This window comes from Ovis canadensis, chromosome 7 (genome assembly GCF_042477335.2).
Source record: "Ovis canadensis isolate MfBH-ARS-UI-01 breed Bighorn chromosome 7, ARS-UI_OviCan_v2, whole genome shotgun sequence".
Lineage (NCBI taxonomy): Eukaryota > Metazoa > Chordata > Mammalia > Artiodactyla > Bovidae > Ovis > Ovis canadensis.
In genome coordinates, this window is record NC_091251.1 from 101318972 (window position 1) to 101333203 (window position 14232).

General features: G+C 43.0%; 1 protein-coding gene across 1 annotated transcript in view; it reads left to right on the forward strand.

Annotated features, from left to right (window-relative positions):
• LOC138444254 (neurexin-3-beta-like) overlaps window positions 1–14232 on the forward strand; it is a 223062-nt gene that overhangs the window by 63483 nt on the left and 145347 nt on the right. The window contains exon 4 of the mRNA XM_069597534.1: window positions 12515–12686. Coding sequence (XP_069453635.1) covers window positions 12515–12686 — 172 coding nt within the window. The remainder of the gene's footprint in view (window positions 1–12514; window positions 12687–14232) is intronic.

Sequence of the window (14232 nt, forward strand, 5' to 3'; positions counted from 1 at the left end):
ACCTCTCACCTCCAGGTCTATGGAGGAAGTTCTCCTTGGGCTGCATAGGCTTGTTGGCAGTTATCCTGGATACTGTTTTAGTAGGCTGTGTGAAATAAGTTAATGCCCACAGTCCCCTGAGTCATTGTCATAGGTCACATTTTCAAAAGCACTCAAAGCAAAATCATAGCAAAAGTTGCAAAGCAATAAATGGACCATGGATGGAGATGTTACACTCAAGTGTTACTTGCTGAGAAATGCCAAGATGCTTTACCCACTGTGTTAGGTGCTCAGCTGAACATTTATCAGTCTATATGGAGAAAGATATAAATGTGTCTTCTACCCTCATGATGCTCATGATGTAACTGGGAAAAAGAACTGTTCCATTAAGAACAAGTTGGAATGAATCAATGCAAACAATAAGCTCTATTGTTGAGTGGATACTGGAGGGATTATGGGATGACTAGTTAAAGATGGCTCTGGGATAGCACGCATGCAGGATATTATTTAGCCCTGTAAGTCTTTGTCCACTGGCTAGGAACATTGGACTCTCTGGCAGAGGGAAGTCTCTTCTCCATGTCAGAAAGGATACCTCATTCAGTGTTGGTGTGAGCCAGCCTAGGAGACCTGTTCTGCCTCTAAGTTACTGGATAAGTGATCCCGAATGATCAAGCCGTTCATTCTCTGGAGCTCATGTTGACCATAGATCAGCCTGATCGTGAGAATCCTTAGCTTGTGCTGAGTTTTATGTGTGATAGATTCGCATTCCTAAGAAGGCTTCTAGGAAGTAAAGTCCCAAGCATTGCCCTGACAGTTCAGGGGCCGTCCAGGGGCATGATAAAAGCTTGTCTACAGCTGCTTTTTGATGTACACAGAGAGGCCTGGGTTCTCCTGAATCAGCATCCCTTTACTTAAAATATGAAGAAGAGGGTCCAAAAAACTAGCTTTGGGCTACATTAAGTTTTAAGGTCTTGCTTCAACACACACACATGCACATGCTCTGTGGGCGTGCACACACACACAACCTCTATTTCCCTAGCAAAGTGTTCCTTAAACTTTTGGATGCAAACATTTAGCATCTCTATATCAGTGGACAAAATTGTAGCACACTCATAAAGGAGAGAATAAGGAATGTTTGTGCCCTTTAGATGCCATAATAGAAATACTTCTTCATATTGTGCAGGGATTTATTATAAACTCCGTGGATAATTTGTGTATTTGAAGCTGTGGTTAGCTCCCGGGTGGCTCACAGTGCATGCCAGATCATAGACGAACAACAACTTCCTAGTATCTCAGGGGTATTTCTCCCACTCGGGTGAGATGTATTCACTTTATAGCTTGGTAGCAAGACTAAATTCAAGTAAAGTAAGATAAGGAGATGTGCTCTCTAATTATTCTATCAAAGGATCATGCAGCTTTGAAATAATTCTCAATGCTGCTATGTTGGATGTTTTTCCAAAGGCATGAGTCATCTCCCTGTGACACGTTTTCAAGTCTCACATTTGGGTGACTTTCACTCATCTCACCCGGGGCCCAGAGAAAGTGTTCTTTTTTTCATACTTTTGCTGGGACACCCGGATTACTTTCCCCTACAGTGACTTTGAAACCAGCTTGGAGGCCAGAAAGCCTGCCTTCTTATTTGCTCCAGCTTGTTTTTTTGTTTGTTTGTTTTTTTGCTTCCCTCTCTTCTTTTATTATGGCCAATGGGGGTAGGTCAGAATGAACCTTTTGAATTAGAAATACTGATAAGATCCCAAAGAGACTGTTACAGTGGTGATCGTTGACAAAGAGGAGGATCATAAACCATCACTTGGATGAAATATCAAGCTGTAACACTATCTCCAGGACACACACACACCACTGTCCCTGAGCGCAGACAGGCCTTGCTGATATATTAGAGTCTGTTGGCCATTTTGTTTACGATAACTAGCAAAGGAAAAATGAGTCTCTATTGCAGTGTGTTCGTTCCAAGATGACACTGTCGATTCTCCTTGCAGGTAAACCAAGAGAGCTCCGTGGATCACCATTTATCACTCAAGGGACTCAGGTGTCTTGCAGATGCTTGGGAGCCCCGGAGACTGAGCTATTCATTGGGCTGCAATGACATTCTCTTCTTTCATTCCGTCTAATAGATTAAACTCAAGTCCTGGCATCAGAGTGATATGTGTTGGCTTTTAGAGTCCCGAGCCTTTAGCATGTACATGATTCACTCCACAGAACCAGACACATTTTCAGAAGGAAAATGTCATATCATTATAATTTTAATAACTTTTACAACTCTGCTCCATCTCCTCCATTACTAGCCTCTTCTAGGCACCATCAGCTTTTGCCAGCAGCCTCAAATTTATTTCTCTGTATCCACAGCTGCCTACCTTCAAACAGTTATGTTGAATTGATTGTAGTATCTAAACTACCCTTAATGGGTCTGAAATAGATTAGTTTATGCCTCAATTGGATGGATTTTTATATATTTCATCTTATTAGAAATGTGCTCTGTTTGTCAGTAACAGTTGAGTGAGCCAGTGGAGGCTCCCCGTTTGACCCTCCCACTAACGTTTGAGTTATTCTGAACATGTTAACCTAAACTATTGGTCAAAAACTAAAGTAAAAAAAATCATAACTAGCTGTCCATTGTGCAAGATTTCACAGTGGGGGTCAGCAGACTTTTCTGTTGCAACTGCTCAGCTCTGCTGTTGTGTTGCTACAGCAGCCAAAGACCACATAGAAACGAATGAGCACAACTGTGTCCCAATAAAACTTTATTTACATGAACAGGCAACAGCCAGATTTGGCCCATAGTTGCTGGTCTTTACTTCAGACCACTCTGCCTCCTAAATCTTCTACATACCCACTGTCCAAAGGCATCTTAAAAAAATACAGTCATCTACGTTGTATTTTCTGATAATCCCAAAGGTAATAAATCTCTCAGTTCTGAAATGTGTATACTATTTTTTTATTTTCCTCTTCAGCTAGAAAATGGTATAGGGTTGAGCCTGGGAACTATTCTATGGAAATGACTGAGAATGCTTTATTTATGAAACCAAGAATTCTTGGTTGGGGTTTGTTGTTCACCTAGGTCCACTCTCCTCAAAGCCATGATGTTAACTGTCTATCACTTGAAAGATAGGCAGACAGAGCACTTTGAAGAATCTATGAAGGTTTCCTTACCATCACAAAACAGGTCTTGAAAGGTTGTGAGCTGTTTACCAGTTTTGCTTTTCTATGGGAGCTAGAATGTCTAGTTCTAGGACACAGAGTTTTTCCTTTAAAACCCTCTTAGAACTGATTATAACTCTTCATGGAAACTGACGAGAATGACCTAGCCTGTAGTGAAGGGTCAAGGGACTAAAATGGATTGGGGATGATCGGTTAATGCCATTGTACCCAGGGAAGGCGTAGAGGCTTTCCTGAGGGTAGTAGCAGCGAGTGTCTGCAAGAGCAGACAGAGAACACGGAACGCAGGACGTGTGTCCTAGGCCTGCCATTCCCCGGCTGTGTGAGCTCGCATTGCCAAGTTTACGTCTATAAAAAGGGCGCTGGAATAGACCATAGAGGAGGAGTAAGTCAGATTATCCCCTCGTGCTCATGGCTTATCTTGTGCTCTGAGGGCCAGCCAGTTTTATACAAAATAAGTAAAAATTCACCTGTGCACAGGCATGTACTCACGGACACGTGTGGGCTGTGTGTATATGTGCATGCATACATACCTCATAGGAGGAGTATTGTGGGAAATCAATCTGATCATACATATATAAAAGCTTGTAGATCAGTTTCTGGCAGGCAGTACCTGCTCTATGGATGTGTGTTGTGTGGCTGAAGTTTTGTACTTCCCACTGCAGAGTTCCTAACAGCGACGCTATTCCTAGTATAGGACAGGAATTTTATTGGTTATGCATTGCTAGATATTGAACATTTCTGGCCTGTACCCCCGAGATTCCATTAGCACCCCACCTCCAGCTGTGACAAGCAGAAGTATCTCCAGGCACTGCCAAATGTCCCTGCCCACTCTCCCCCTGTTGAAACCACTGCCCCAGTGGAACCAAGACATTCATGTAAGAATTGGTCCCCAGACTTGAGCTAGTGTCTGAATCACCTGGAGAGCCTTTGAAGATGCAAACTGCTGGGCCCCACTCTGAAGTTACCACTTCACAGTCTGGTTTTAGATCCAAGAATTGGCATTTCTAATGAGTTTCTAAGCGATGCTGATGCTACAGGTCCCAGGACCACACTGTGTACGTGTGTAGGGAAGATGCCAGATATTCTGGAAGCATTCATGGTGATTTAAATGCTGCTTCGTCATTTTGAGGATTTTGCTGTTACTGTGAGCACAGAGCTTAAGGTCTCTTTATTAAGGCTGTTGGGTGGTTCCTCACAGCTGTGGCAGAGATTTGGAGGAGAAACAAGGCATTTTTAGGAGATGTTCAGTCTGTACTGGGTTTCACTCAGCACTGCCCTGCCAGCTGTCACCTGAATCCTGCCAGGAGACTGATCCAGGCCCTGGTGCAACATGGAGGCTCCTATGGAAATGAACTTCAATTTTTGCTTTATAGTCAGACTTAACTACCAAACCAGGCAGTGTGACATGGGGGTCTGTGGATCCACAGTGCATGTTCAGAGTGGTTTGAAGGACATGATGACTCAGGATGCTGGTGTGTGACCAGTGACTGCCTTTGCCCTGGATCTGACTTGCATCTTATTTACTTGCACCAACTGCCTTGTCCTTCCTTGATTTCCCCTCTTCAGGTCAGAGTTCCTTTTGTCCTGAGCTGTCATCCATGCTTGCCCTCTCTTTCTTTCTTTTTTTTTTTTTTCTTATTTACTGGGAGTTAGAGAAGGAGCTGTCTTGAGCTATTTATCAGTCTTATCTCTCTTGGCCCTCTGTTAGTATTTTGGTCTGTGGATCTAATCCACTTTAATTGATTGACCTCATGCAACAAGACATCAGCAGAACAACAGGAGCAAGCACAGCTGTAGCCGGGGGAGAAGGTGGATGCAATTTTCCTGGGTGGGTACAAAGGTCGTAGAGATTTAGGAAAATAGAATTTATTTCCAAGCCATTTAACGTGAATTTTCTAGGGACAATCTGTACAGATGCTGGAGTTGATGATCTCGAATGGAAGACTGTCATTTCAGATACACTGAACTATCCTACAGGGCATGTCCAAAAGCCTCTGACTCACCCATCATCTGTCGTACTGTTTCTCACCCAGTTATCCTCACGCTCTTTACTATTATTGCCATCTACACCCCCACTGTTAACATTATGCTTATAGCATCCTTCGTGCAGCACATCATAATCTGCCAAGGTTTCATTCATTTCTCTCAAGTACCATCTAACACAGGCATTAGTATTATTGTTGTCTGTGTAATGCTGTTCTCATTTTTCATAGAGACAGCTGAGACCTCTTGCAGATCAGCTGGACCCCAAAGATGCAGAGCCTTGACAGGGCTTGGGTCTTCTGCTTCTAAATCATAAAGGCTTCTGGGACCCAGAACACACCTTCTCTTCTTCCCTCCCTGCCCTTCCTGCCACACAGCCACATGTAAACTCCTCGAAGGAAGAAGACTGGGTCTTGTCATGGAATGTTAATTGGAGTTCAAACCATCTCCAGCTACACAGTTTGGAACCTTGTCTTTTGAGTGATTCCTGATAGGTTTATTCTCCATCTTGGACTTATTGAGAGAGACCTGATCTTGAATCCCTTCATAGCACATGGCTTTGTACACCAGAAGTGCACGCTAATGGCTTATTATCTCAGTTATCCTGGGTCTAGAACAAGGAGACTATAATATTGAAAGGAAAGACTTACAGTCTTCACTGAAAGATAATTAATAGTGACAAGAACCCATGAGTGATCTACTAAATGCAGGGTGTTTTATCCTAGTGAACTTTAATAAAAACCTCCCTCAGTCAAAATTATCTGACAGATCAAGTAAACTGTAGCTTATGCTTTTGTATTTCCCTGGTGGCTCAGATGATAAAGAATCTGCCTGCCATGTGAGAGACCTGGGTTCGATCCCTGGGTTGGGAAGATCCCCTGGAGAAGGGAATGGCTACTCACTCCAGTATTATTGCCTGGAAAATTCCATGGACAGAGGAGCCTGGTGGGCTACAGTCCATGGGGTCACAAAGAGTCAGATACGACTGAGTGACTAACAATTCTTGTATTTTTAGATTGTGTATATAAAGCATAATGAGACTATATGTTTTGCCTAAGATGTATTGCAAATAAAAATTCTCAATATAGATAACCAATTCTCTGCAACATCCTACACTGTTCAAATGCTAGTTAGCTTCCCATGGTGTAAAAGCTTATTAGCACAATTTTTTTTTCCTATCGTGACCACACATTCTAATTCATTATTCATTCATTCATCCATTAATTTAGCAAGCATTTACTGAGTACCTGTTAGGATCCCTACATTTGAAATGCATGCAAGTACTTTAGGCAGACAGATCAGGCAGGTTATACAGATGTAAAATGTATAATACGTAATGTATATACTGTCATATATATATAACTCAGTTGCAACATGTAATGCATATAATGGAAACATAACAAGGTGAAAAATCCATGGGTTATAAAGTCAGAAAGACCTGTATTCTAATATTAAATGTGTTTCTTAGCAGTTGTGTGAATTCTCAAATCTCTGAATCTTCATCTTTTTAACCTATAAAATTTGGAGGGTAATTGTGAGAATTTGAAAATTATTCTATTAAAATTATTTGCCGAGCACATAGTTCATCATCCAGATAGCCTGAGTTATGTTGCCGTAACAAACAGCTTCACATTCTTGCTGGCACACAGCAGCAAAGCTTTGTTTCTCGAATGCTCCATGTCTGTCGCATTGTGGCTTGTTGTCATCCTCACTCAAGGACCCAGACTGACAAAGAAGCTGCTACCAGGAATTTGCTCGGTGCAGGGAAAGTGTTAGTCACTCAGTCGTGTCCGACTCTTTGCAACCCCATGGACTATAGTCTGGCCCACCAGGCTCCTCTGTCCATGGAATTTTCCAGGCAAGAATACTGGAGTAGGTAGCCATCCCCTTCTCCAGGGGATCTTCCCAACCCAGGGATCGCACCTAGGTCTCCTGCATCTCAGGCAGATTCTTTACCATCTGAGTCACCTGGGAAGCCCTTCTTCCGAGCAAATGGGAGAACTCTGGCAGGTCTCACATCAGCAATTAATTGGATGGTTCAGGGTGTTATTGGCCAACAACACCTGATTTCATTGGCCAACACTTGATTTCATTGGCCAACACCTGATTTCATTGGCCAACACTGGTCCATTGGCCCTACTATCACAAGAGGACCCAGAATTTCTCCTCCTATGAGCCCCTGATGGAGGAGAGCTACCGCTATAGTAAACAGTGCCATGCTCCACTTTATTAACTAGAACCCGAATTCTGAAATGAGTGTGGTGGACCTCAGCGTCTGACCCTAAGAAGGCTCACATACGTGTTGTTATCATGTGTGACCACCTAACACTGAACTCACAAATTCCATGTGAAGCCAGAAGGTGAGATGTTGAGAACCACTTTCTTTGTATATCATCATGGCATATGTTTGAGGGCCCCAGTTCTGTTTCTTTCACCTGCGGTTTTCCAAAATAGCAGCCGGCGCATTCCGCCTTCCTCTGGGGCACTCTGGAATGAATGAAGAGATCTCCTTCAAGGAGACCTTTATTCCTGAGGATTTTTCTTGCCCATGTGCATTTCTGCTCCTGAAATCTGACTCCAGTATTGTAGCATCTCTAGGGTCTTCTCCATAGCAGTAACTGTGATTTGGTTGATGAGGGATCGGAAAGCTGGAGCTGGACTAATTTGAGGAACCAGGTGGGCTCATAAAGAGTCATTACTGATGAAGAATGGCTTACTGACAGTGTAAAGACAGCTGTTTTCTGTACTGTTCAGTTTTTTCCTGAATGCACTTGAGGATTCTTTGGCAATGTCTTCTGATTTACCACTTGTCTTTGTATTTAATATCAAGGAGGAACATAGATTGAAATGATTGCCTTGGTAGCAACTTTAGTGGTGAAGGGTGTGGAGTTATTAAAATTTATAGTCATGCTGTTTTTTGCAGCTACACTTTGCTTATCTTGGAGAGGCTTATAAAAGGGACCAAGGAACATGGAGAGAGAGACACTACCAAATTGTGGTAGAAAATCAACTGTGCAAATCTTGTTTTTTTACTGTTCTATTGCTAAAATTTACATTTATTTCTGGGCTTTGCTGATAGCTCAGATTGTAAAGAATCCACCTGCAGTGTGAGAGACCTGGGTTCGATCCCTGGGTTGGGAAGATCCCCTGGAGGAGGGCATGGCAACCCACTCCAGTATTCTTGCCTGGAGAATTCCCATGGACGGAAGAGCCTGGTGGGCTAGAGTCCATGGAGTCGCAAAGAGTTGGACACGACTAAGCACAGCACATCACATTGATTTCTACAATATTCCTTAATAACAGTGTTGTCAGACCAATCAGTCCTCTACATTCAGCTATATTCATGAGGGGAAAGAAAGAGAAAAGGCAACTGACATTTATGGAGCTCCCAGTGTATACTCTGGAGAAGGCAATGGCAATCCACTCTAGTACTCTTGCCTGGAAAATCCCATGGACAGAGGAGCCTGATGGGCTGTGGTCCATGGGGTTGCTAAGAGTCGGCACGACTGAGCGACTTCACTTTCACTTTTTGCTTTCATGCATTGGAGAAGGAAATGGCAACACACTCCAGTGTTTTTGCCTGGAGAATCCCAGGGATGGCGGAGCCTGGTGGGCTGCCATCTATGGGACGTTTCTGCTGTCGCAGAGTCAGACACGACAGAAGCAACTTAGCAGCAGTAGCAGCAGCAGTGTATGCTTAGCCATATATCATGCGCTTCACACACATGCATATGTATATTCTTCTAAAATCCTCCATTTGTCCCTTTACAGAAGAAACATCAGAAGTTAAACAACCTGCCCAGCTCATATATTTAAAGTCAGTGGTATTGTTTGAACTAAGAGATGCTATAAGATGTGTTTATCATATTGAACCAACTAGTTTCTCTGGTAATCACAGACTGTTTTAAATGGCCAAATGATTGGATGGTTCACTCTCCTGTTCTCGTGTATCTCATATGTGTGTATAGTATTTTATTCTTTATGAAGTATTATCATATTAATCTTGCCATTTCAGTTATGAAATCATGACTATCGTGACATTCGTGATTATCATATTAATCATAACAGTCCTCCAAAGTATATAAAGCTGGTCTCCTGTCCCCATTATATCTTATTAAGACGTGGGTTCAGAAAAGTTAAATAACTTGCCCGAGGTTAGTCAGGGTTGACTCCAAAGCCAGTGTTTTTTTATCCTTCACATCTTCTCTTTTCTGGACACCTGTGCCAGCAGAGTTTATTTTCATGGCAGCTGAGCATGATGGATTCAAGCCTGGGCAACTGTATGGGTATTTGCCACCAAGCTTGTAATGAACTGAGACAAAGCAGTTAGCCACAGACTATAATGCCACTGTGGTCCCAAGACAAATGACAAGGGGGTTGCAGTAATGAAATCTTATTACTGTGAGGGAAGAGACCACATCTGAGGTCCAGGCCAGCCACATTCACCACTGCAGGAAACAATGAAACGTGGGTGAGGGTCTCCCCTGACAGGGGCAACGCTCAAGCAGGATTAAGAAGCCCTCTCCGAAACAGTGATTGCAATGGCAAACGTGTGGTGCCTAAGATAAGGACCAAATATTTATTATGGCAGAGATTAAATCTTTTCTTTGCCTGAATCTATTATGGATCTTGCAGAAAAGCTGCCCAAGTGAACATATCTCGCTCATCAGACCACTCAGTGAGCCAGAAGTGTACTTTGCCGCTGCTGTGGCTGAAAAGCTGCAGAAGGCTGGTTTCAAGGTCTCCTCTCTCCCCCTAAAACTGTTCTCTATCCCTGATTAATTAGTGACTCTGAGGTGAATTGAATCATCAACCGTCCGTTCCACGCATCCAGGATTTATACAGTGGTTTTTTATAGAAGATCAGTGGTGCAATCAGCAGCCCACATGGGGTGGGCAGTGGAGTGATGGTATCTGCAGTCATGGTTTCTTAACTCCCCTAGTCCTTCAGTTCTGCTAAAAAGGCTATTGTTATGGAGGAGGAAATGGCAACCCACTCCAGGACCTTGCCTTGGAGAATCCCGTGAACAGAGGAGTCTGGCAGCCTACAGACAGGACTGAAGTGACTTAGCAAGACGCAGGTTGTTATAACCTTGCTTGTTTAGGCTTGGGGATGATTAGGTACCAACACACACACACACACACACACACACACACACACACACACACACCCTTAGAAGTTCATGCCAACTCTTTAAGTAAGAAAAAGCAGAAGTCATGTTGTCGTGTCTACATTCCCGGAGAATTAAGGAGAAAGAAAAAAATGGATCACAATACTATGAATTATGGGCATGAAAGATGCAAAGGACGCCTTCATCAGGTTCATTTACGCATGCATCCTGTTTTAACAGTAGGTACTTTGTTTATTGCCAGAGATACAGAGATAGGAAGGCGAAGCATAGCTGAGAGCACACTGACACAATACACAGGGACTTAAGAAATCTTGTTTCTTAAAAATGTAAGAAAATGAGTATGTTTAGTCTCCATCTGGGGAGGCAACTAAATTACTTCTCCCAGAGAACAGAACATGGAAATTGCAGACATCGTTTACATCGCGTGCTGCGCTCTCAGGGCACGAAGGAAGCAGTGATGTTTCTAAGTATCCCTGCATGCTGAAAGCGGTCTAGGTTCCTGCTTTGGACGATTAAGAGTCCTAGGTCCTTATTCATTCTTTCGTTGGGCACAAGATGTGTTCACATACTAAAGGAAAATTGGCTAGTTGAGGAAAGCCTGTCTTCTGGGAAAATAAGTGATGTGTGGCAAAGTACACAGAAACCAGTACCTAAAATCTCACCAGAACTCTTACTAAGTGTGTGTGTGTGTGTGTGTGTGTGTGCGTGTGTGCGTGCGCACATGTGTGTTTAATCACTCAGTCATGTCTGACTCTTTGCAACCTCATGAACTGTAGCCCTCCAGACTCCTCTGGCCATGAAATTCTCCAGACAAGAATACTGGAGTGGGTTCCTTCTCCAGGGGATTTTCCTGACCCTGAGATCGAACCCAGGTCTCCTGCATTGCAGGCAAATTCTTTATTGTCTGAGCCACAGAGGAAGCCCCAGCTTTGTGTATAGTGAGTGCTTAATAAATAGTGTATTTACGTATTGAATGAACCAAATTAATAAACTTGAGATTCAGTGAAATCTCTGCTATGTCTTGGTTTATGTGGATTCTGGACTTCTTTTCCCATATTCTTCTCCATCCTTTATTCCTCCTCTGCCTCCTTCTTGAATATAAAGAAATAGAGCATAGCAGAGACTATGGGGACAAATATTGTGATTCAGCCTTGTAGAACATCAGAATTGCAGCTAAATTTTATTATTTTTGAAAGTCCAACTGTTTAACCAATAAGCCAGACAACTGGAGAAATGGAGAAAGATGTCTCCTGACACCTTGCATGCTGGTACATTCATAGAGGTGGCAGGAGACTGATTATATCTGATCAATGCTGCTATGTCATCTTCTGAATAGTAATTCCAACTCTTAGTCATAACCAATTATTGGAGGAGAAGTGTAAGACTTTAATAGCACTGTTATTTACATGTCAGTGTTTCTAGGCACCTCCTAGGGGTTGGATAATGTCACCACCACCGCCAGCATCACCATCGTCATCACCTTCATTGCCCTAATGTTACCCTTCTGGAATTCACTGTGTCTCCCTTCTAGAAGTCTGTGTTAGGGCCACAGAGGTTCTCTTCTGCTGTGTAACATAAAGTTGTAGCAGTGACTATTACCTCCCTCTTTGGATTAATCTTAGGAATAGGGCTACAAGCGTAGGAAGAGTGCCCGCATCTGACTCAGGAAACCCCAACTCAGTTCCAGCTGCCTCCCCTGAGGATATATTTTCCAAATTCTCTCAACCTGCAGAGTGTGTCACCAGGAGTAAACCTACAGTGGCGCCTTCTATGGAATTGGCTCTTAACCATTGTGTACACCTCCTCTGGGTCTTGATTGTCCCCCAAAGTGCTGCAGCCTTGTATTTCCCTTTTAAATCCTAAATCTGAATTGTGAGGGAACCTACAATTCAGTGTCTGATTAGCCTTTTCTCAAAAGCAGGTCAAATTCGTCTCCCAGAACCTTGCAGTGTCCTTACTCACTTGCTCGGTAGTTCTGTGGTTCCAGCTTTGATATCTGTTGAGGGCAGTCAAATGATGTAACCTGTGCAGTGCAGCCTCTGAGAGCAATTTGGGTGGTTTTGTACCTTTGGCTTTTATGTTCGGGATGAAAGCCCATGGAGAAATGTAGGATACTATTATTAACTTCAAGCTGACAGCTCTCTCTGGGGTGCCTACAGATTCATTGTTAGTTTCAGGATCAACTTGAAAGGGAGAAAGCCTTGTAGTTGGTGGTGACTTGCCTTTTGTTTCTCTTTATTGTAGGAACAGGGGAAGATCGGCGTTGTCTTCAATATTGGCACAGTTGACATCTCCATCAAAGAGGAGAGGACTCCGGTGAACGATGGCAAATACCACGTGGTGCGCTTCACCAGGAACGGCGGCAACGCCACACTGCAGGTGGACAACTGGCCGGTGAACGAGCACTATCCCACAGGTACATGCTTGACCCTCGATGACCAGGCTCTCGTTTTTTCTCCCATTTTTGCCTCCAACTGGAGACTTTCTCACGACTGTCACCAGATCATAAAAACACTGAACATTAAGCACACATCATTTTTTTTTTTTTGGATGAGAAGCTAAGTTATTGAATATTTTTTTAGGACTGGGTTCAGGATAAGAGCTTCTGGAGACTTCCCAACTATGCACTGAATACTTCTTTTGTCTGATTAATAGTGCCTGACTGGCTCATACCAAATACAATGACTATGGATTTGCTGGGGCACTGCAAATGATGAGTAATGGGGGTAAGGGCTATCATCTCTAGTATAAGCGAGTATCCATTCTCGTGGAATAATCAATGTGATTATTGATTAATGGTTGTGGCACCATTTGGTCAGGTGTGGTTGAACATACAGATGGCCAGAGATGGCAAAAAGACTGTAAAAAGAAATTTACTAAACTTGAGGAGCATCAAACTTCAGGGTGGAATTTCATTCATTTGGCTGACTTTGCCCTTATTTTTTTTTTTTTCTCTCTCACTTATACTAGCCTACCTTGATTTTCAGAGATCAGCCCTAACAGGTATTTTAATAGCAGGCATGCTGGTGTGAGAGGGAGAGGGGTTCATCAATTATTTAAATTTTATAGTCAAGGTGAGTTCACCAGCAAACTCCCAGGGCCAGATGGCCGAATCAAGGGCAGTGGGAAGGAAGGTTGCCTTCTTTAGAAAGACTGTTCAAATAATCCCTTAGCTTTCCCTCTTATCTTTCACTTCTCCCGAGAGCCTGAATGCTGATGATACAAACACCCAGAATGGGAGGAAAAATTATTTGGCTAAAGACTGTTGCTTCATCATTGCATTATCAGCTGATGGATACAAGAGAATAGCTCAGAATATTGAGCTTGTCACTAATAGGGGCGTGTGTGTATGTGACGCCTGACTCTCTCTCTCCTACACTCCAAATAGCCCATGATTTTCTCACTGGTATCACTTTCTTTTTAGTGAGGTGGGCCGAAGGGTGAGGAAGCCAGAAGCACCTTTCCAGAAGTGTAAGAACCATTTAGCTAATAATCATCACACATGAGAGACATATGTAAAGTACATCTGCCTATTTGTGGCCTAAGAATGTCACTTTACTTGAAGGCTGGGATTACTTTTTTTCATGCCTGAATCAGCATTGCTTTTTCCTCTATCAGCCATAGTCTTCCTATGTCTGGATTAAGAATTATGGAAGCATTCACAGATGAACATACAAGACCCCCAAAGTACTGAAGCACAGAGCCCACCCACTCACTTATCCACCATCTCAGTATCCATCTCACCATACAGTATCCAGCTCAGTCTTTGCTGGGAGTCTTTCAACATACTCTTAGCACTTCTCAGATTATTATAGGCACAAAAATGACCTTCTGTGTTTATCATTGAGCCTTTGAGGAAAGCCAGAGGTGTTAGCAGCTACTGTGAATTCTCAGCATCATCCAAATTCGCCAGACACTAATAGACCTGATTTTTAAATGCTTCTTGCTTCAACTCCAGGGGC